The sequence below is a fragment of the Callospermophilus lateralis genome, unplaced genomic scaffold (genome assembly GCF_048772815.1).
Source record: "Callospermophilus lateralis isolate mCalLat2 unplaced genomic scaffold, mCalLat2.hap1 Scaffold_86, whole genome shotgun sequence".
NCBI lineage: Eukaryota > Metazoa > Chordata > Mammalia > Rodentia > Sciuridae > Callospermophilus > Callospermophilus lateralis.
Genome location: NW_027516693.1, coordinates 2,262,785 through 2,285,981, shown reverse-complemented (window position 1 = coordinate 2,285,981; position 23,197 = coordinate 2,262,785). Strand labels below are relative to the sequence as shown.

Here is a 23,197-nt window from a genome sequence, read left to right as displayed (position 1 = left end):
TCCCCCCTCCCCCCTCCCCTCCCCTCTTCTCTCTCTACCCCCTCTACTGTAATTCATTTCTCTCCCTTATATTTTCCCTCCTTTCCCCTCACTTCCTCTTGTATGTAATTTTGTATACCCCTGAGGGTCTCCTTCCATTTACATGCAATTTCCCTTCTCTCTCCCTTTCCCTCCCACCTCTCATCCCTGTTTAATGTTAATCTTCTTCTCATGCTCTTCGTCCCTACTCTGTTCTTAGTTACTCTCCTTATATCAAAGAAGACATTTGGCATTTGTTTTTAAGGGATTGGCTAGCTTCACTTAGCATAATCTGCTCTAATGCCATCCATTTCCCTCCAAATTCTATGATTTTGTCATTTCTTAATGCAGAGTAATACTCCATTGTGTATAAATGCCACATTTTTTTTATCCATTCGTCTATTGAAGGGCATCTAGGTTGGTTCCACAGTCTTGCTATTGTGAATTGTGCTGCTATGAACATGGATGTAGCAGTGTCCCTATAGTGTGCTCTTTTTAGGTCTTTAGGGAATAGACCGAGTAGTGGAATAGCTGGATCAAATGGTGGTTCCATTCCGAGCTTTCCAAGAAATCTCCATACTGCTTTCCAAATTGGCCGCACCAATTTGCAGTCCCACCAGCAATGTACAAGAGTACCCTTTTCCCCACATCCTCGCCAGCACTTGTTGCTGTTTGACTTCCTAATGGCTGCCAATCTTACTGGAGTGAGATGGTCCACAGAAGCAAGTGGCATTACCTCTATGAGTTTGGCTCTTCATTCTTGAATAAAATAATTTCTCCTAGATTGACCCATTGCAGTAGGACATTCTTAGTTATGGGATTTCTTACTTATACATTAACAGATACCATTAATACCACCATCACCTTCACTAATTGCTTGGAAATTTACAACTTTAATTTTTCTAATTTGATACTCTTTCCCTTGGCCTCTGCTATAGGCTGAATGTTTGTGTTCACCCAGATTTACAGGTTTTAAGCCTAATCCCCAAGGGCCTTTGGGAAGGTGATTAGGTAGCAAGGGTGAAGTATTTATGAATGGGATTAGTGCCCTTTTAAAAGGGACCTCAGAGAGTGAACTCATCCCTTCTGTCATGTAAGGACACAGTGAGAAGACAGCTGTCTTTGGACAGGAAGCAGGTCCTCCTAAGACACTGAATTTGTCAGTGCCTGGATCTTAGACTCCCAGTCTCCAGGAATGTGAGAAATAAAATTTTGCTGTCTGTGAGTCCCCCTCCTTCAGGCTATGGTATTTTGTTATAATAGCCCAAATGGACAGAGACAGCCCTCATTCTCCTTTCTTAGTCTCCACAATGTGTATCTTCCAATAATTTTCTTTTGTGGCACAGAAGGCTATACCCATAAGGGCAGGTCACCTATAACACTGACAGGGCACTCTATATTCCCACAGGCATAGGTAGGGTTACAGTTTTGCTGAATAAGGCGCTGCAAGGTTAGATCTGAGTCTTCAACTACATTATGGCATTGGCTGTCACTTCTCAAACTGCTAAACCCATGGAGCCTTATATTCTCTTCTACGGGAGGTATTAACTTTGCTATCTCCACTGTCTTCCTACCTCCCCCAAATTAGGAGATGAATTAAGAGGCAAGACGAAGAGGGACAACCTACAGAAATACCAAGAAGAGGTCAGCTCTGTTGGAAAGAAGCCCTTCACTGTTCACATCTGAGACATAGCTGACAGCCACCTTTGGGAAGGGATTTTATAATGAGCATTTTAATATAGTGTAGATATTGTGCTTTTATTCACCCTGAACCTGCTGTCTGCTGTCACAGGCAGCATAGTGTAGGGTTTTTAAAAGATCTGGGTTCCTTTCCAAATGCCTTGGTTTAGTTGCTATGTGTCCAAGTTGCTTAGCTTATTCCGAGTCTTAGCTTCCTCATCTGTAAAATATACTAATAATAGACTTTCCACAGACGGCTTTTGGAAAGATTAAGTGGAATTAGATGTTAGTACTTAGCCCAGTGCCTGGCTCTGTTCAGTAAGTATTGCAAAATCATAGCTCCTTTTGGAACGTGTACTTTGCATGTGGTAGACAGGTTTTCAGCCATTCACCTGATTTCCTGTTATCACCACCTACAGCCAGAATCTGGTATATGGCTAAAGAAAAAAATGAATTTTCTGACATTGTGGTATGTGATGTGTTGATATTGAACATGAATGACAGTTTTGGTTGGAGTATTCCATTTGTAGCAGTAAAGAGGTGGCAAAATAGCATATGATCCAATAGTGGGAGGGTGCTGGCAGTAGGGGTTGTTCTGCTACTGAGTCTATGTGGGACGGAGTGGTTGTCACCTAATCTCTGTTTCTTGGCTTTTCCATCATAAGGAGGCAGAAGTCCCAACTTGCCTGTGTCTTGCTGGCTGTATGTGTAACGCAAAGGATAAAGAAATGGAAAATTTCCATGAACTGTGGGAAAATATATTTTCCTATAAGTTCATGCTTCATTTTAACCATCAATTTACAAAGACATGAAAATATTATTAAAAGAGTTGGAGAGATTATGAAATATGGTTAAATTTAAAAAAATGACTGGCTTTGCTTTAAAAGTTTTCTCAGGGGAAGTTAGGAAGGAGATTTTTTCCTCCTTAGAGCTGCCAATTTACTTACTGCATTCTCATTTTTAGCATCTTATTTTATAATTCTGAAAAAAATTGGCAGATCAAGTATATATATTTATCATGTGTAACATGATGTTTTGAAGTATATATGTGTGTATATATATATATATATATATATATATATATATATATATATAGTGTGTGTATTGTGTGTGTGTGTGTGTGTGTATCTCCAGCTTCTTTGAAAACTGAGACTGTCTCCTACATTTTTGTGTCATTTTTTTGTGACAAATCTCACAGTGCCTGGAACATGCTCGATAACTTAGAAAATCTTAACTGTAGACATGCACTGAAGACTATGCTATTCCTTGGCAGTTTATTTTATTGTTTATCAGGTCAGGTCTTGTATGTTCCTAGTTCCTCAAAAGATTCAGGCTGGTCTTTTATCTTAAGTGGAAACTGAAAATTGTAATTTTCTATATGTTGAATCTTTACAAATTTAAAAGTCATATATTCATGTAAGATTTGAAACATCAGAACTGTCATCCCTCCACCCAATCAGGCATTCCTCATCCTTCATTTGAGCTATATTTTCCTTCATTGCATTTATCCACTTATGCTTTTCTAATGTATTATGTAATTCTGTTTACTTGTATTGATTATGATCTTTCATCCCAGACTAGATTATAAACTCCATAAAGGAAGGAATTTTGGTCAGTTTTAATCACTGATGGAATCTTAGTTCCTAGAGAGCTCTCAATAAATATGTTTTAAATAATCAGTGCACTTACAAAACAATAAACTTTACTTATTCACTAACGTTGCTAATAAATAATGAGATGTGAAATGATTAAGCAACATAGTAAATCTCTCTAGTATTTTCTCTTAATCTCTATAACTGGAAGAAAAACAATTCTCAAAAATCCATGGCTTTTACTGAAATTTAAATGAATGTCTGAAGTCAAATTTAAAAAAAAAAATCCTGTACAAGGACAGAAGAAGGTGCTAATGAGAAATTCTCAAGGTGAATTATATTCAAGTACCGCTCTTATTTTGCTGTGGATGAATTCTTGCTCATGTGCAGAATGAATTGTGAGAAGATCACTGCGCAGCCAGCCACAGACAAACTCAAAGGCAGACCACTCAGAGGCATAGGTATGAAAAAGGTACTCTGCATCCTGATAAAAGGGCCAGGGCGCATCTGAAAGAAAAATAAACCTGCAAATGGTGCCAAATCTGTTGAAAGTTATAATATACATGATTGACATCAAATTTGTAATCTGGTCAGGACATATGCACACACAGAAACACAATCACAGACATGGGCACATATAAATAAATACATAATTTACTTTTTTGTTCTACATCATATAAGAAACTTATACTAGTATTCAAAGTTCAAGGGTGGAGGATATTTTAAAATCATGTGTCATAAAAATGGAATTAAGTTATGATATTAGTCTTCAATCATATTTAATGACTTTAATTATTAATTATTCAATTAATTATTGACTTATTAATTTGAACAAATTAGCTCTAGATATACATGGGAAGAGAGAGGCTCAATTGGAGGAAGGTGATAATATAATAAAGGTATAAAATAGCACCTAGATAGTTTATAATTAGAAATTTGAGAAATGCCAAGGTAGTTCTTACCATACTGGTACCAGGGTGGAATCTTGGGTCTCACATCTGTAAAGTGAAAGCAAACCACCTTGACTGACCTTTCTTCATAGGTGTCTCTGACTCACTTCAGCTCTACACATACTATAGTTCACTTCACCTTAAAAAAAATCTTATAAAAAACAGGTACTTTGTGTTGTTGGAATATGGTCAGTTCAAGTTGCATCTTGAAAAGGAGGCTCCAAAGAGTTTTCTTTCTTTCTTTTCTTTTCTTTTTTTTCCCCCAGAAAGGTTTCTGATTAAAGAAGAAAGGGCACGAGCCTACTGCATGTTACATGCTGTACTACAGGCTTCTACTTACTCATGGTTCAAGTAATCCTATTTATTTATTTATTTGTTTTTGTGTGGTGCTGGGGATTGAATCCAGGGCCTTGTGCATATAAGGCAAGCACTCTACCAACTGGGCTATATCCCAGCCCCAAGTAATCCTATTTGCTTGTAATGTCAGTGACGTTTCTTTCTAACTGTACTTGCATAATAAATATTCTGTAATATTGGCTGTTTGCCCTAATTCCCAGTGAACTAACAGCATACAGCACTGGTGGTTATCTTTCATCAGTTCCCTGTGATATATTCTTTACTAAAATAGTGAAACTTGCTTCATCATGCAGGTTGTTGGCATTGTGGTTCAGGGTGCTTCGATTTTGAGTCTCTAGATCTCTTCAATAGGGAAAGTGCTATACACATTATTAGTTCAAACATAAAGTAAAAACCTTATTAATATTTTTACCTCTTGGGATTTTGCATATCCATTCACGGCGGGAACCACAGTGTGAGGGCAGCAATGTTTTATTTGCTTTATACACAGCACAATTTCTTGGATCTTCTTCAAAATAAATACTGTCTAAAAATGAAGAGACAACCTGCAGCAGATGAAGTTTGTTATTCCTTAATGATTGAAGTATCAGAAGATCAAAGAAGAATTCCGTGCACATAATCATTATAGATTTCTAGAGGAAGCTTCAGAAATGTTTGCGTGTCGTTCTAGTTAAAGGTTGTTCCACATTTGTGAAGAACAAGCTAATTAGTGTTTAGCATCTTTTTTCTTAAAGATGCTTGTTTTTTTTTTTTTTTTTTTACTTTTATTTATTTATTTATTTATTTTAGTTTTCGGCGGACAGAACATCTTTGTTTGTATGTGGTGCTGAGGATCGAACCTGGGCCGCACGCATGCCAGATGGGCGCGCTACGGCTTGAGCCACATCCCCAGCCCCAAGATGCTTTTTCTTAAAAAGGGGGAATGTGACTCCTTTCTCCAGAAGGAAGAAATCTGGTGCAAGCTTTGTTCAGAGTTAGCACTATTTTCTAACTGGCAGGATTAGTCTCACCCTGGGATCCTGGGTAAACTTCTTAGAGGCACAAGAATGGACCAGATCTGGGCTTCTCCTTTGATGTTGGTTCCTTTGTGTATATGCTAAGCTTTTAGTTTCTCATAACTAAATTCTAATCCATAGGTAGCTTTTCAGTCAGGAAACTACCAAAAATTTCCCTGAGTGACCACATAGGTCATATAGCTCCATAATTCATAAATAAAGATTTAGCCTTCTCAACTATTTAATGCTTACTCTGACAGAAGAGTGGATGGATCACAAGTAAAATTGCAATAAAAAAATTGGAAAAAAAGGATGTGTGAAACCATTTATAGTCCTCCTCAATATATACAGTCATGCAACAATTTATATGACATAAATATATTTATCCTCAGGTTCAGAGAATGTTGTGAATTCATTCTGCCCAGCAGGAAGTGGTCATAGGACCTCAGTCTATAGTTTCACAGCCTTTTTGTCATTGTTTTCTGAACCATAGTCTTTTTTCCTCTTATTACTAATGAATGTGTTTGAGTAAAACAAAATGAAGTATTCTCAACCTGTAGCGTGTTTGTTTGTCTTTATTTTTATTTTTTGGAGTACCAGGGATTGAACTTCACTTGACCACTGAACCACATACATCTCCAGCTCCATTAGGTATTTTATTTAGAGACAGGATCTCACTGAAATGCTTAGCATCTGTTTTTTGCTGGGGCTGGCTTTGAACTTGCGATTCTCCTGCCTCAGCCTCCAGAGCTGCTAGGATTACAGGCGTGCACCACCTGGTGAATGTTTGTTTTTTTAAGTGCTGTATTGACTTTAATGCTCCATTGTTTCTTGGTCTCAGTTTCTTCATTAACAAAATAGATGCAGCTGAGTGATTTCTAAGCTGCAAGCCAACCTGTGGCTTCAGGGCAGGAGGGAACTGTGCCAGGCAGACCTCTGTGCCTCTGAGTGAATATTTTACTTGAATCTCTCTAGTTATTGTCCCCTTCCATGCAATAACCCTCTCATATTCTCACCTCTCAAGTCTTCTGCCCTCCCCACCTTCCCTCTCCCTCCCTCTCTCCTTATCTACAGAAAAAAAGTGGAATTTTGCAGGCAGGGAAGCTGAGCTTTCATAGCTCTGTACCTCTGCCAGGAACTGTGTTATGCATTTATATGAACTTTCCCTTATTTAACTTCAGAAGCTCATTGAGGCAGCGATTAGCATCTGCATTTTGCACGTGGAAAAGTTGAGGCACAGAGGTTCGTGAGTTGCCACAGGCCACATAGTGAGTGTTTAATCCAGGATTTGAAATCATATTTTACTTGAGACTATTATGAGACAATGTCAAGGTACAGAGTGGGTGGGTATTCAATAAAGAGTAGTTGAATGAATGAATGAATGAATGAATGAATTCTGCTCAAATTATGTTCCTCCTTCTCCATGGAGCTCTCTCATTTCCCTGGTCATGTTTCTGTAGATTGAAGATCTACAATCACATTTTTACTTGTATGGCAATTACTTGTGTGGTTCTGAAAAGACATGAAAATGTCCAAAAGGTGCTCAGAAACAAGGCTGAGTTTGTCCTCATTATGTGGTTCTTCTAGAACTCTGATGAGCCTTAGAATAGATCATCAGTCTAGCTGTGTCTGCTGACCTGGTGATTTCTCTGTACTCACTATCTGTATGGCATTCTCAGGAGAACAAATCTGACTTGCTCTGCTAGGATCCCATTTTTCTTGCCCTTGGCAGATTTCCACTAACTTGGACCAATTGGGGCAAATGGGCCCTGAAGTTGTCTTCTTCCGCATCTAGATATCAGTTATGCATGTTCGCAAAACAGCGATCTCAAGTGTTTCTTTCCCTCTATTAAGATTCCTATGAAACTCTCGTGTAACCCAGAAAAGCTTTTGTAATATCTTAACAACGATGTATTCACCTTTTTCATTCCCATAGAGCAGCCTTCATTTACAATGGTACCTTTAATCTAAGTACAAAGTATATTTCAGTTTTGACGCATTAGTTTCTCCCTTAATAGAAAATACCTTATCATCTTCCCCTTTAATCAGTGGCAATGGTTAGTGGACATCAAAACAACCTTTCCTGCTTTACCTGAATATTTTATTTCTCTCAAAATACCAAGGGCTATAGAGTGCCTTTGTTGTTGTTGTTTAAAAAAATATATACCAGAGTTTCCTGGTTTTTTCTTTTTTCTTTTTTTTTTTTTTGATAAAGGAGAGTTTTGGAGTGAAAGAAAGGAAATACAGATAAAGGTTAAAAACCTTGTAGTCCTGAATTTGAATTGAAAGTATCAGTTATCAGTTTGAACTAAAAAAGTATTTCATCTCTCTCTCTCTCACACACACAAACACACACGAGCGTACATACATAGACACATCATTTACTTCCTATATCCGCCCACCAAAATGGCCTAGAAATGAAAAAAAAAAAAACCACAAAAGTTTAATAAATACCTATATGCTCAGATTGCATATGAAAATAATACCACTTCCCATTAAAATGACCAGGATTCATTGATGACCTGAATGATTTGAAGTCTGAGGCAGAAATTTACATCTTGTCATGCCAGATAGCAAGGATGCTATCAGAGACAGTTAACATCACATCAGGAGGACTCAGGAGGTAGTTGTTGAGGAGATCCCCATTACAAAGATTGGGCAACTTGAGCATTAAAAAAGGATAAGTGAAATGAACTAAAAGGGCTAGGGATATAGCTCAGTTGGTAGAGTGCTTGCCTTGCATGAACAAGGCCCTGGGTTCAATCCCCAACACAGTAAAACATAAATAAAAATAAATAAAGTAAAAAATAAAAAGGTCTGGGGATGTGGTCCAGTGATTAGGCACTGGGTTCAACCCCTCAGCCTCCAGGGTAGGGGAGGTTAAATGAACTAAAACAGATCAACATATCAAATATGTTTTAAAGTGCTTACTCTTTAACAGCTTTTAAAAATCCTGCAAACCTCTAATTGATCAATGCTGGAAGATGCTAATGAATAAATAATTATTTTGTAAAGGGAAAGAATTAAGCATTTATTCTGGCTTTCCTATAAAAACCATACCACAAAGTTACTAAAATACAGGCCGAGAATTTTTTTCTTATAGGAGTATTCCAACTATGAATCAAGAACCCCTACTGGGGGCTGAAGATATAGCTTAGTGGCAGAGTGCTTGTCTAACATACTTAAGGCCCTGGGTTCCATCTCCAGAAAAACAAAATAACACAAACAAACCATAATGAGTCAAGGGGCCTATGCATCAATCATCAAAAACTGCTAATAATATTCCCTCTAAAAACTGGAACAAGACAGGGATGCCCTCTTTTGTCACATTTATTCAACATAGTTCTTGAAACCCTAGCCAAAGCATTTAGAAAAAAGAAAGAAATTAAAGGGATATGAATTGGAAAAGAAGAACTCAAACTATCCCTATTTGCTAATGAAGTGATTCTCTATTTCGAAACTCCCCCTCAAAAAAAACTCCACCAGAAAGCTTCTAGAATTCAGTAAAGTAGCAGGATATAAAATTAACACAAATAAATCAATTGTGTTCCTATACACCAATGAGGAATCAGCTGAAAGAGAAGTCAGGAAAATTATCCCATTCACAATAGCCTCAAAAAAAAATTGAGAATCAATCTAACAAAAGAGGTAAAATATCTCTGCAATGAACACTATAAAACAATAAAGAAAGAAACTGAAGAACACACAAAAAGATGGAAGGATTCCCATGTTCTTGGATAGGCAACTAATATTGTCAAATGCCCATACTACCAAAAGTGCTACACAGATTTAATGCAATTCCTATTAAAATTCAAATGATGTTCTTCATGGAAATAGAAAAAGCAGTCATGAAATTCATCTGGAAAAGTAAAAGGCCCAGAATAGTCAAAGCAATCCCTAAAGAGAAAAGTGACGCAGGAGGCATCGCAATACCAGACCTTAAATTATACTACAGAGCTATAGTAACAAACAAGCATGGTATTGGCACAAAAACAGATGAGAAGACCAATGGTATAGAATAGAAGACCCAGAGACAAACTCATATAAATACTGTTTTCTCATACCAGACAAAGGTGCCACAGTGGAGGAAAGATGGACTCTTCAACAAATGGTGCTGGGACAACTGGAAATCCATATGTAGTAGAATCAAATTGAACCCCCTTTCACCCTGCAAAAAACTCAACTCAAAGTGAATTAAGGACCTAGGCATTAGAGACCCTGCACCTGTTAGAAGAAAATGTAGGCCCAATGTCAGCTTAGGAACCGACTTCCTAAATAAGACTCCTACAGTGCAATAAGTAAAGTCAAGAGTCAATAAATGGGATTGTGTCAAACTAAAAAGCTTCTTCGTAGCAAAGAAAATAATCAAGAACATGAACAGAGAACCTATAGAACGGGAGAAAATCTTTACCTGTACATCAGGTAAAGCATGAATCTCCAGGATATACAGAGAACTCAAAAAACTCAACACCAAAAAACCAAATCAAAACAAAACAAAACAATAAAACCTAATAAAAAAATGGGCAATAAAGAATGAAATTTTGGCATTTGCTGGTAAATGGATGGAATGGGAGACTGTCATATTAAGCAAAATAAGCCAGTCCAAAAAATCAAAGACCTCTCTGATATGTAGATGCTAATCCACAACTAGGGAGGGTATGAGGGGAAGAACAGAAGTCCATTGAATTAGACTAAGGGGAATGAATGACCAGTGTAACTCCACATAGCGTACAAACACAAAAATGGAATCCTAATTAAAATAAGTTATATTCCTTGAATGTATAATATGTCAAAATACACTTTACTGTCAGGTATAACTAAAAAGAAAAATTAAAAAATTAAAAAGCTGCTAATAACATAAAAAGAAAGAAAACTGGACATTATGCATCTCCAGACAAAACATGCAAGTTTGTGAGAAATAGTATTTCAAAATAAAATAAAGCAAAACTGAATTTGATCAGGTCTCTGATTCTGTTTAAGAAAAAAAAATGTTGTTTTTTTGTGTGAAAAATAAAGAGGATAGAGTAACCCATTACACAATATGTGTTAGACAATAAAACATAAACTTTAGGGAAATTTAAGCCATATAATTCATTTGCATCATCAACAAATAAATTCTAAGAAAAACAAAAGATGGGTGAAGGAGGTGGGAAACAGATGTTAGGAAATCTATTAATCAATTGCAGTGTGTGAACTTATTTGGATCTTGATTGAAACAAAGTGTAAAATACTCTATATAATATTTATGGGTCACTTAGAAACATGAGCATTAATTGAAGATTTATGATGTTATGGAACTATAATTATTTTCAGGTTTGATAATTGTATTATATCATGTTTTTATAAAAGATGCCTTTATTTTTTTTAAATAATTCTGAAATACTTGTGGGTGAAATGATATATATCTGGGATTTGCTATGAGAAAATATGGGACGTGGGTGAGGGTAAAGCTGAGACAATAGTGACCATGAAGTTGATCATTGCTGACTCTTGGTAAAGGGTACGTGGTGGTGTATTGTGCTATTTGATGAACATAATACAAAATTGAGAAAAAATGGCAGAACTGTGATTCTAGCACAGATGGAATATTTTGCTAGTAGGACATAAGGACAGAGATCCGAGTTTATAAAAACCTACAGGCTTCCTGTTCAGTGGTCAGTTCAGACAGTCAGTTTCTGCTGGATTAAGATTCTCATATGAGGCCCAAGATAATGGATTCTTTTTTGACAGCCAGTAAAGAAAATGTGATTTAGGGTGGTGTTTCTACAAGCTGTAATTTAAAAGAAAAAGGGGGAACACTGGAGCTTTTATTATTGCTATTTTCTTCAAAAAAGATTTACATTTTCATCTTATTCAGAGACAATTTACTCAATGTCAATCAGCATGAGCAGCCAAACTGAGCATCACAGCATTATTTTTGCTTCAGGGAAAAGAGAAAAAGAGTAGTGCCACTCAAATAAATTACAGCAGAAACTTATGAATGACAAGAAGCTCTGCTTTAGTTCCAGACTTCAGACATCTAAATATGCCCCAAGGAAGTTAACATTAAAAACCAAAAATTTTGTCTTCTCAAAATGTATTAATTTATTTTGACAGGTATATTCCCATTAAAATTCCTAAGTATATAGAAATGATACCTGAGCTTTAATTTTTTTTTTTTTTGGTAGAATGGTGTGACATGGAACTTTACTTCTTTTTTCAATTTAATAATACAGAGTTGCAGAACCAGAAGATTGTTCTGTTGAGTGAATTGTGATGTTTCTTATTTTGGGCTATGGGAAATCATCAGTTTCTATACAATTTCCTAAACCAATGCTTTTTTTTTTTTTTTTTTGGTGAGGGATACTGGGGATTGAACTAAGTTATATCTCCAGTCATTTTAATTTTTTGTTTTGAGACAGAGTCTCACTCAGTTGCTGAGGGTTTTGCTAAAGTTGCTGCAGCTAGCCTCAAACTTGTGATCCTCCTGCCTCAGCCTCTTGAGTTGCTGGGATTACAGGTGTACCATTTATATGCAAACACACACAAAAAATATTTGTCTTGATTACACCTTGCTTGTATCTTTAAAATATATAATTTTTGAAAAATTAATGAATATTTTTATAGTAGTTTTAGGTTCATACCAAAATGAACCTGAAAGCACAGGGAATTCCCATATCATCCCTCTCCCTTGCCTCCTACACAATCTCCCTCACAGTAGACATCACATATCACAGTGCCAAATTTGTCACAACTAAAGCTACTCTGACACATCACAACCACCCAATGTCCCTCTTATCCCTGTCATTTGTTTCATTTACATAGAAGCAAATATTTGATAATTAGTTGTTATGATTTATAACTGAGTATATTGTTGTCATTATTATTTTGAACATATATTAGATAATTAAAAATGAGAAAAATAAAAGTTTTTACTTTATCTTCACTATTCATTCCCAATGCACTTCCTTTACATAGGCCTAAGTTTCTATTTCATTTTCCTTCTCTCCCAAGAAGTTCATTTAATATTTTTGCAAAGCAAGCCTACTGGCACACATTCAATAAAATCATGAAAGATTTAAATTCTCCTTCACTTTTACAGGGTACTTTAAAAATTATAGAATTTTAGGTTGGGTTTTTTTCTCCCCTCAATACTTTATAAATTTCACGTTATTCTCTTTTTTGCTTGCATAGTTTCTGAGGAGCAGTCAGAATTAATTATCATCTTTGCTCCCTCTCTGGCTTCGTCCAAGAATTGTTCTTTATATTTTTATTTTCTCAAGTCTGAATCTGATTTTCCTAGCTATAGTTATTCTGGGGGAACTATCCTGGTTGTTGTTCTCTGGGCTTCCTGGATTGTGGTTTGGTAATGACATCGATTGGGGGAAATTCTTGGTTACTGTTGCTTTAAGTATTGCTTGTGTTCCTTTCTCTCTTCTCCTTCTGATAATCCTATTACAAGTATTTATACAGTTGTAGTTGTCTCACAGTTCTTTTATATTCTGTTCTGTTTCTTAAAAAAATTTTTTTTTCACTTCTGAAAATTTCTTTTTTTTTTATTTTAAATATTTTTTTTATTGGTTGTTCAAAACATTACAAAGCTCATGGCATATCATCTTCCATACATTTGATTCAAATGGGTTATCAGCTCCCATTTTTACCCCAAATACAAGTTGCAGAATCACATCGGTTACACATCCACATTTTTACATAATACCATATTAATGACTGTTGTATTCTGCTACCTTTCCTTCTGAAAATTTCTATGGTCACATCCTCAAACTCAAAGATTCTTTCATCAGTGAATCATTAGCCCGCCAAGACATTCTTCTATTCTGATAAATACATATATCTATATATAGCATTTCATTTTCACTTTTTTTCTTAGACTCTCCATCTGTCTTCTGCCTTTTAGTATGCCTTGTAATGTTTTTGTTGAAAGGTGGACATAATGTACTTGGAAAAAGGAATTCCAGGAAACAGGCCTCTAGTAAGATGGTGGAAAGTATGGGCGAAAGGGAGTGTCCACATCCTATGACTTGGCCTCAGTCTTTAAATGATCCGCCCTGTGCCTCTGGACTGTGGCCCTCATCAGTGAGAGCTTCTCAGGTGTTTTTCTCTCCTCAGTGTGATAGAACAGCTGGAGAGTGCTGGAGCCCGGTAGTTCCCCTCCCTCTCAGGTAGGTTATGCTCTGATTAAACTCAAGCAGGTCAGGCTCTGGTGAGACTCTGTTAACAGAATGTTGTGTATTCAAAAAAGGATCCTGGCTGGGCGTAGTGGTGCATGCCTGTGATCCCAGCAGCCTGGAAGGGCTGAGACAGGAGGACCATGGGTTCAAAGTCAGATTCAGTAACGGGGAAGCGCAAAGCAACTCAGTGAGACCCTATCTCTAAATAAATACCAAACAGAGCTATGGATGTGGCTCAATGGTTGAGTGACCCTGAGTTCAATTCCCAGTACCCCCCCCAAAAAAATAGAGGTTCTTTTCCTTCTCCTTCAAGTGAAAGCACAAGGAAAATTTTCTCTGATCCTCACTGTGAGGACCTGTTAGAGTTTCAAGAGGAAGAAGCTGTGACAGTGTGTGCGCCTCCTGTGACCCAGGCCCTCCTGGAGTTTGACTCTCAGAGTTGTCTACACGGAGCTTCCAGCAACTTCGTCCATTGCAGTTCAGGATTTCTAAGCCCAGCACTGGATTGAGTGGAGGTTTCTGCTGGTCAGTCTCTCTTCCAGTAAGTTGTGATGTCTGTATCCTCTGTCTCTCTCTCCAATTTGGGGGCAGTGGTTTGCTCTGTGATCTCATATCTTTGGTGGCTCTAAGAAGAATTTTGGTTTCTCAGCTTGTTCAGCTCTTTGCTTGTTAGGATGGCATGGCAACTTCTAAGCTTCTTACATGCGGGGCTGGGAATTGGAAGTCTTCAAAAAGTACCGGTACTTAAACCATGCATTCAACAGAGAGACTGTAAACGGATTTTCTTTGATCTCTCTTTTCTTTCTTTTAACCTCAGGAAGTTTAGGGAATCTTTTTTAAACAGTTAAATCTGGCTCATAAATGTTGAGGAAATCTAAGCATGTAGAAAACAATCAGACCCTCCTGTAGGGTCCTGGGATTTTCCAGGGTGCTCACCTTGGTGGCTGGTGCAGCACAGAGGAGGCCCCACATCTTAGAATGTATGGGTGAGGAATCCTAACAGGAAAACCATGATATTATATTCTATGAAGTCTTTAGAAAAAATTCTACACATTCTTTCTCTGCAGTAAGAGCTAGTATTTATGATTTACAGTGCAGCAGGAACTGTGTAATATTTCACTTAGTCCTCAGAGTAATTCTGTAGATACTATTGCTATCCTTAATAACGAGGAAACATATGGAGAGATTAAGTGACTTACCCAAATTATACAGCTTCATGTGGACTATATGTTAGAAACTGACTATCTTGTTACCCCCTGCAAACGGGGTGATTATTTTAGTTAACATAGGCAGTAAGAAAACATTAAGGAAGACTCAAACGAGGTGACCAAGGGGTGGAAGGGATTTGGAACCAATAAAAGAGAAGGAAAAAGTGAGGGGGAGTAGGTGCTGCAGCCCTCTCCACTCACGGGGTTGATGTGCGTTCCAGTGCGTGTACTGTACCAACTCAGACTTCTGTCCTGTGGTCTTCCAAGTGTATTCTCCTGTGTCATTTTGGTCTTGCAGAGTGATCCAAAAATAACTGTCTTTGTTTTCACCACACTACTGATCAAACTGGTAATAAAAGCCTGTTCAAACCTTGAAAAGGCGAAAAGGAAATGGTTACATTACGTTTCTAGGCAATAAAAAAAATCTCATTAAAACATAATGAAGCGCACAGAATGGCACCAGAGTAAGCATTTCTTGCTAATTCTTTAGAACACGGAGCAGGAAAATACACTAAGACACTGAACATTACTAATAAATGCCAAATGTCAGTGTAATTTCCAGAAATACATGAGGAGAATTTTATTCTTATAGACTTTTATAACTGTGTGTTAGTCAGCCTTTTATCACTGTATCCAAAATAAGCAACCAGAATAACTTAGAGGAATAAAAGTTTATTTTGGCTCATGGTTTCAGAGGTTCAGCCAATGGTTGACCAATACCATTGCTCTGGGCCTCCAGGTTGAGGCAGAACATCATGGCAGAGGGGTGATGAAGGCATGATGGATAGAGTCTTTTCATGGTGGCCAGGAAGCAGAGAGTGGTATGGGACACAGGGAATGAACCCTTCCAGCACCTCCGCCCCCCAATGACCCACTTCCTCCAGCCATGCCCCACACTCCTAGAGTTACCACCCAGTTAGTTCATCAAACGAGGATAGCCTGATTAGATTACAGCCCTCATAATCTAATCATTTCACCTATTGCATTCACATAAGAGCTTTTGGGGAGAATCTCATATTCAAATTGTTAACAAATTGTTTCAAGGAACAGAGGCTGACTTTGGTTTCACAGTGTAGGTGGGAAAGTCCATGTAGCCAACCACACATTTATTAGAGTAAGATGGGGCCTGTTTTGTGTTTAGACCACATACCACACACCATGCCATAATGTGCAGGGAGGTAGGGGCTGGCAGGAGAGAGAAGGAAGAATAGTAAATTTTTCTGAATTTGTGTTTAACACTACAGAGTTCACACACACCCACTCACCACACTTGCTTGGTGAGAAAAGAATATAAGTAGTAACTGTGTGTCTCCCTAATCAGTTTGTTCACAGGCACATGGAGTTCTTGGATTATTCAAATGTGCATTTTCACTGATGACAAATTCAAGCAGAAGGAGCTACTACAAGCCAGTACATCCACTAGCATTTTCCCCAAACAGCTGAATGAATTAGTGTTCAATGATTGTTAGCAATTCTTCCTTTCCAACATGAATACATTCACACAGAAAACGCCAATGCATACCTGATAAGAATTTAAAGCTAAATTTGAAACTGTCTTGAGAAATCTATTTTCAAAATATATAAAGTTAGAAGAAGTTTCAAACAGTGGTGACTTCTGGCCAGCTCAGCTGAGTCAATGGGAAATGAAGTCCTGATGAAGTTACCCAGGAACACAATGAGAAAGCAAATTAGACTTTTAAAATACTATTCGGAATTTAAAAATTTCCATGCATTCTTAACTTGGTAAGGGAAGTAAAACAATGGGATCATTGGAAAACAGAGGTGTCACAAAGGAAATAGGGGGGGGGGGCGGGGAGAACAGAAAAAAGTAAAATTTGAAATGACACCACTAGAAATGTTTAGTGACTAAAAACATCCGTGGTATGCATCTTTGCAGAGCTCATGGGTTTTCTTCATGCTTTAGTAAATATTTTTTGCAAATACTTTATTAACAGTCTAAATCGCACCCATTTGAAGTTAGACAGATTCTTTTGTAATTACACACAGGGGCAGAACCTTACATAAATGTGCTTCAGAAAGAAGGTATATCAAGCTGAATGCTTCCTGGATGCTGTCATAATTTTCCTTATACTTTGTTGGTTTGTGTGTCTTAACATATGGTCTGCTTTCCTGATCCCTCCGAGGCAGCATGGCATGGTTATTGTCCCCACATGGTGCCTGAAATTGCTGTGTTAGAGGCCAGCAAGGCACTGTGCACCATGGGTGCGATGATCAGGCACTGCTTCTTGTGCCAGTGTTTAGTCTGGGGGTGTTGCTGGGTTTTCCATTATCTTATACTGTGGCATTTATCAGATAATGCAGGGAAATGACCTTGTCTGTGAACTTGGCCTTGGGTATCATTATTCATGACAACATATTGCTTGTGTCCCCTGTTGATTGTAGATTTATTTAGTCCCCTTTGATTTGCTATTTTATTTCTATTTATCATTGCTTGAAACAATAGAAACCTTTGGCTTTTTGAACTGGCAAGTGTATTTTTGAAGTAGTGTATATAATACTCATACATTAAATCCTAAAGCCTTCAACTCAAAACAAGACTCTGGTTTTCTTGATCCAGTTTTAAAAGGTGAAGAAATGTGACAAATGTGTCTTTCTTCTAAAGAATAAAAAAAAAATCTAAAAAAACTTTCTTTTTTTCTAAACAATATGAAGATATTAAATCTGGATAATATCTTCGAGTATCAGTTTCCAGCCGGTAAAGAAGCAAGAGGTCATTTTATATTCTTTACTACTCACTATTTCAAACACTGATAGGGTAAAAAAAAACTTCTGCCTTACAATAATATAGAAGATCATCTTTCAGAGGCTTTTCTAACCCTGTGTTTTAGAATAATTCATAAGAGAACATTCCAGAGTTTTGTATTATCTGGTCTCTGTCTGATTTGCTGAGCTTGTTTAATTCAAATGTTGTTGGGATTTAAGGAAACAAAAATAACCAAATATAATGTACATTCTTCTGTATTGTTATTTGAACCAGGATAGCATGCTATCTCTAGGAACTGAATAAAGTAAAAACTATTTGTCATCTTAAAAAAAAGTGGTAGAATATTTTGCTTAGGTGCACCTACTTACAAAATCAAATATTCTAGGAGAATAATTCTTGCAGTCAGAAAGAAATTAACTTTTCCAATTAATGCCTTAGAAAAAGTTAAGAAATCACTTGTGTTTTCAATGTAAATAAGAAAAATACATCTTGAAGTTCCATTATGTTTCCAAAAAATTGTTCACGGTGCTAAACATTACATTTTCATTTAAAAAGGCAATTTAAAGATAGCAACATATTTTTAATATGCATTGATAAATTTTTTTCACTTCAGAATAAGCATTTTGCACTTTAAAAGTACATACTTTAAGAGGAGGTACTTTTTACTTAATATATAAGTGAACATTATGTTTCTTCATCAGTTTAGCAGTGATGGCTAACTGGAAAAAAATTGGCATGTAATTGGAAAAAAGGTTTCTTGTCTATGAACATCACAGCACGTAGCAGATAGCAGCACTATAACGATTGTGTTTGTATTATCCAAAATGAATTAAAAACAAAAGTAACACATAGAAAGTATAGCTTTATTGTTAGCAAATGAAATTTAAAAAATAGTGGTTGTGTGTGTGTGTGTGAGAGAAGTTGAAAATTTCACTGGAATGACTTGGTTTTGAACTGAGTAACTGCAATTTGCTTTCTCCCAATTACACAATTATCAACATTTTCTATGCCATTTGAAATAACAGACTTTGTTGTTGAAAAATATAAAAATCATCAGCTTCTTTTTCCTTCTTGTAAATGAAGAACGGAAATAGACTATCAATAGTTTTAAGATGGAGACACGCACCATGATCATTGTTGTCACAAGTTTCTAGTGGCCTCCTGTAATAACCAGGAATGTTAAATTTTTGAAAATTGTTTCTTGAAAACTATTAGAAAACAAATGTAGAATTAGAAAACATACTTAATATAGACAGAAGAAATAAACCTAGAAGAACAACTTCCAAGCTGTTAGTGGTGGTTCCTTTTGGGGAAGAGAAGAGAATAGACAGTAGGTGAAGGAGCACTGTCACTATTTAGTCTATATTCTTGGTGTTTAATTTTTACTAATGAGAGTTTTTTTTATTGTCTTATTTTAAAGTGGATAACTAAGATGTGACTTTAAAAAAAATAGCTTCTTTTGGGGCTGGGGATGTGGCTCAAGCGGTCGCGCGATCGCCTGGCATGCGTGCGGCCTGGGTTCGATCCTCAGCACCACATACAGACAAAGATGTTGTGTCCGCCAAATACTAAAAAATAAATATTGAAAAAAATTCTCTCTCTCTCCCTCTTTCTCACTCTCTCTCACTCTTTCTTTAAAAAAAATAGCTTCTTTTTATACACACAGAAACACTATTAGAACTAATAATTGAAGTCAGCAAAGTTACAGCATACAAAATCAACGCACAAAAGTGAGCTGTGTTCTATAACAATGGATAGTCCAAAAAAGGAAATTAGGAAAACAATTGCATTTAGGATAGCACCTGACAGAATGACATACTTAAGAATAAAGTCAGCCAAAGAGGAGAACGTCTTGTACACTGAGAATTGCAAAATGCTGATGAAAGAGATTAAAAACACAAATAAACAGAAAGACATTCCCATGTTCATGGCCTGGAAGGATTACTATTATTACTATGTCCGTATTATCCCAAATGATCTATGTATTCAAAATAATCCCTATCAACATCCTATATACATATATATAATTTTTCTTTTCAGAAATAGAAGTAATCCTAAATTTCATATGGAATTTCAAGGGACCTTGAATAGTTGAAAGAATAAAAAAGAGCAAAAAGTTGGAGGTCTCACACTTTTTGATTTCAAAACTTATTACAATTAGAATCCAAATAAAGTCTATACTATATTTTAAAAAATGTACCAAAAAGTGCAGTAATCAAAACTGTGGTACTGACAGAAAGACTGACATATAGATCAATGGAACAACAGAAAGCCCAGAGAAAACTCTTGCATATATTGTCACATGATTTTCAACAAGGGTTCAATACCATTCATGGAGAAGGTCAGTCTTTTCAATAAATGGTGTTGGGAAAACTTCATGTACACTTGCAAAAGAATGAATTGGATTCCTATACCATTAAAAAAAAGAACTCAAAGTTAATTAAAAACTTAAATATAAAACCTAAAATTTTAAAACTCTTAGAAGAAAATGTAGGGAAAATCATGTATCACAACAATATACAACAATATTGTATATTGTTGTGACACATGACTAAACCAGTCAGGGTCACTCCAGGTGAACTGTGCTGGCATGAAATAATCACACAGAGACAGAGAGATAACTTTTTCTTTGGGTTCTTTGACATCTCCTCTTACCCAGATCCAACAAAAGAGGCAAGTCAGGCATGAAAGAGAATGAGCATGCCTGGAACCCTATTTTATTGGGGAGAAGCCGTCCAAACGAGGCAAGGGGTAGGATTACAAAAGAACAGGTGAGTGTAACTCAACCCCACTGGGTAATGCCCACTCCTGGAGCCAAGCCTCATTATCCAAGTGGAGGTAAAGCCCAAGTTTCTGTGGGGCACAACAATGTTCAGTATCTCTTGCTTAGGACTTAAGGGTGTGTATTTCCAGAGTGATTCCCGACAGTATATGGGAATTATATCTTGGAAGTGACATCAAAAGTGTAGAAAATAAAATAAGATATGGATAAAGTTGGCTTCATCAAAATAAAAAACTTTTGTGCATTAAAAGCACTATAGAGTGAGAAGGCAACCCACAGAATGGGAGAAAATATTTTCAAATATATATCTGATATAGGATTAATATACAGAATATATAAATGACTTCTATAGTTAAATGACAGAAAAACAAACACCCCAATTAAGAAATGAGCCAAATATTTGAATACACGTGTCTCTAAATGGCCAATATTGAAATGATGCTCATTCAGGGAAATGCAATCAAAGCCTCCGTGAAATACCATGTCATATCTAGTAGCATGGTATTATCAAAATGCAACAAAACAACCAGAGGATAACAAATTGGCCAGAGTGTGGTGACCTTGGAACCCTGTGAACTACTGGTGGGAGTGTAAAATGGTGCTGCAACCATGGAAAACAGTATGACACTTTCTCAAAAAGTTAAAATAGAATTATCATATGACCTGGCAATTTTACTTCTGAGGATATACTCAAAGAATTCAAAGCAGGGACTTGAATTTGTATATTCATGTTCAAGGTAGCATTATTTATAATTGTCAAAAGGCAAAAGCAACCCAAATAATTACTGATGGACAAATGGGTCAACAAAATGTGGTATATACATATCAGGCTATCTTACCCTTAAAAACAAAGGAAATTCTGATGTATGCTGCAACATGTGTAAACCATGATGGCATTATTCTAAGTAAAATGAGCCAGAGTCAAAAGGAAAAACGCTCTATAATTTCATTTACATGAGGAATCTAGAGTGGTCAAACTTACTGTGACAGAAAATAGAACAGTAGTTGTCAGGAGTTGGTGGTAAGGGGGAATTGGGAGTTTTTTTTTTTTTTTTTTTCAATATGAGAAGATGAAAAAACTCTGGAGATGGAGATGGTAGTAGCTGTACCACAATGTGAATGCACTTAAAGCCATTGAATGATACACTTAAAGTGGTTTATATGGTAAATTTTATGCTATGTGTATTTTACCCACACAGACACAAAAGTTAACTGCCAGGGTGTTTGGGATATGGCAGTTGCAGGAAAGTGGCAAAACTTTAAAAATACTTAATACTTAAGTATAATGAATATTTAAACAGAAAAAAGTGAGACATTGCAGGATTTTTCTCTCTGGGTAAGCTTCACAAAATCAAATATCATTTGTATTATTTTTTTGCTAAATATTCCATAGCTGATTGATCAAGATTTCAACATACAAGCACCTAGACAATTATCTATGGAATTGGAGTTTTGCATTCCTGCTCTTATAAGCAGCAAAGTCACTGGACCTGAAAAGGTTTTGTAATAGTACACCAGTAAATAAAAATCTGTTACTTAGTAATAAGGGTCTGTTTTTCTGACTTTCTCTATTCCACAAAGTGTTAAAAAGTCCTAGAGCAAGAGTGGTTGCTGGATAACAAAAGAAATAAGTAATTTGTAGCAGGTGGTTCTAATTGTGCCCATCAAACTCGTCACTCAATTGTGCAGAAGAGTGGAAAATCAATTAGTAACTACAAGCCTGGGTGCTGACGAGTGACAGCAGTGTCTTAACTCAAACAGGAAATCAGTAATGGAAGAAAATGATTACTAAGGCTAGTGGACGCCCCTGGGTCTGAGGAGGCTTTCCATCTACTGTCCAGCCTTCTCAGACAGAATATACTGCTGGAGAACATTCCAACGTGTGTGTTACTCAAAGAGTGGTTTATTGCCTCCTGGGGTCTGAATGGATAAAGACCAAGAGTCCAGCGTTCTTCATTTTTCCAACATCCTGCTTTGGATGTGGTCTTGTTTGCCAGTAGTGTACTTGCTGCTAACTGACCTGGAAGGGCTTCATTTACTCAGAGGTGGTCCTGCAGGTGTGGTTAGCAACTGGGCTGGTGGTCAGTGCAAGACAACTTGGACAGGCCTAGGTAGCTGAAATAGGGATTAAAACCAAATTTACCTCTGCCATAATTTTGCTTCAGAGTTGGAACACACATGAATGTGGGCTACTGAATGTAGTTAAGCAAAGAAAAAAATCATGTTCACAACATACACTTGTATCCAGTTTTGGGGAAACAAAACAGATTTCCCCCCCCCCCCCGACACTATTCATCATCTGTATGAGGTCCCCAAAGCATTGGTAGAATATGAAGCCTCTGAACGCTAAGGCTGATTTCCACCCTAGCTAGGGTCACTTTGGCACTGTGAACAATCTATAATGTGACTTTGAGTTCATCACTTTGTCCTGTTACTCTATCTTCTTCATTTGTTCCACATGTCTGTGTTCTCTTTCGTCAGCTGCTATATTGCAAAAGGCACTGGACAATTATACCATTTATCTATCGATCAATCGATTGATTGATCTATCTACCTACCTAACTAAAATCTTGTTGGTGTTTAATAGGGTGCCTCTCACAAAACAGGCATTCAATAAATACTTTTTAAATAAACTCTTGACTATTAATTTTTTGCATAGTCAGATAACATATGAAAAATAAAATACTAGCATGCCTGGTATGTAACAAGATCTCCATGAACA

The 23,197-nt window shown here is 36.7% G+C and overlaps 1 protein-coding gene across 1 annotated transcript in view; it reads right to left on the bottom strand.

Moving 5' to 3' along the window:
* The window catches only part of LOC143389219 (secretory phospholipase A2 receptor-like), a 90,138-nt gene that overhangs the window by 49,126 nt on the left and 17,815 nt on the right, over positions 1–23,197 (bottom strand). Inside the window, 6 exon segments of the mRNA XM_077108513.1 lie at positions 3,640–3,797; positions 4,253–4,288; positions 5,010–5,142; positions 14,697–14,704; positions 15,170–15,290; positions 15,293–15,338. Of these exon segments, the coding sequence (XP_076964628.1) occupies positions 3,640–3,797; positions 4,253–4,288; positions 5,010–5,142; positions 14,697–14,704; positions 15,170–15,290; positions 15,293–15,338 (502 nt within the window).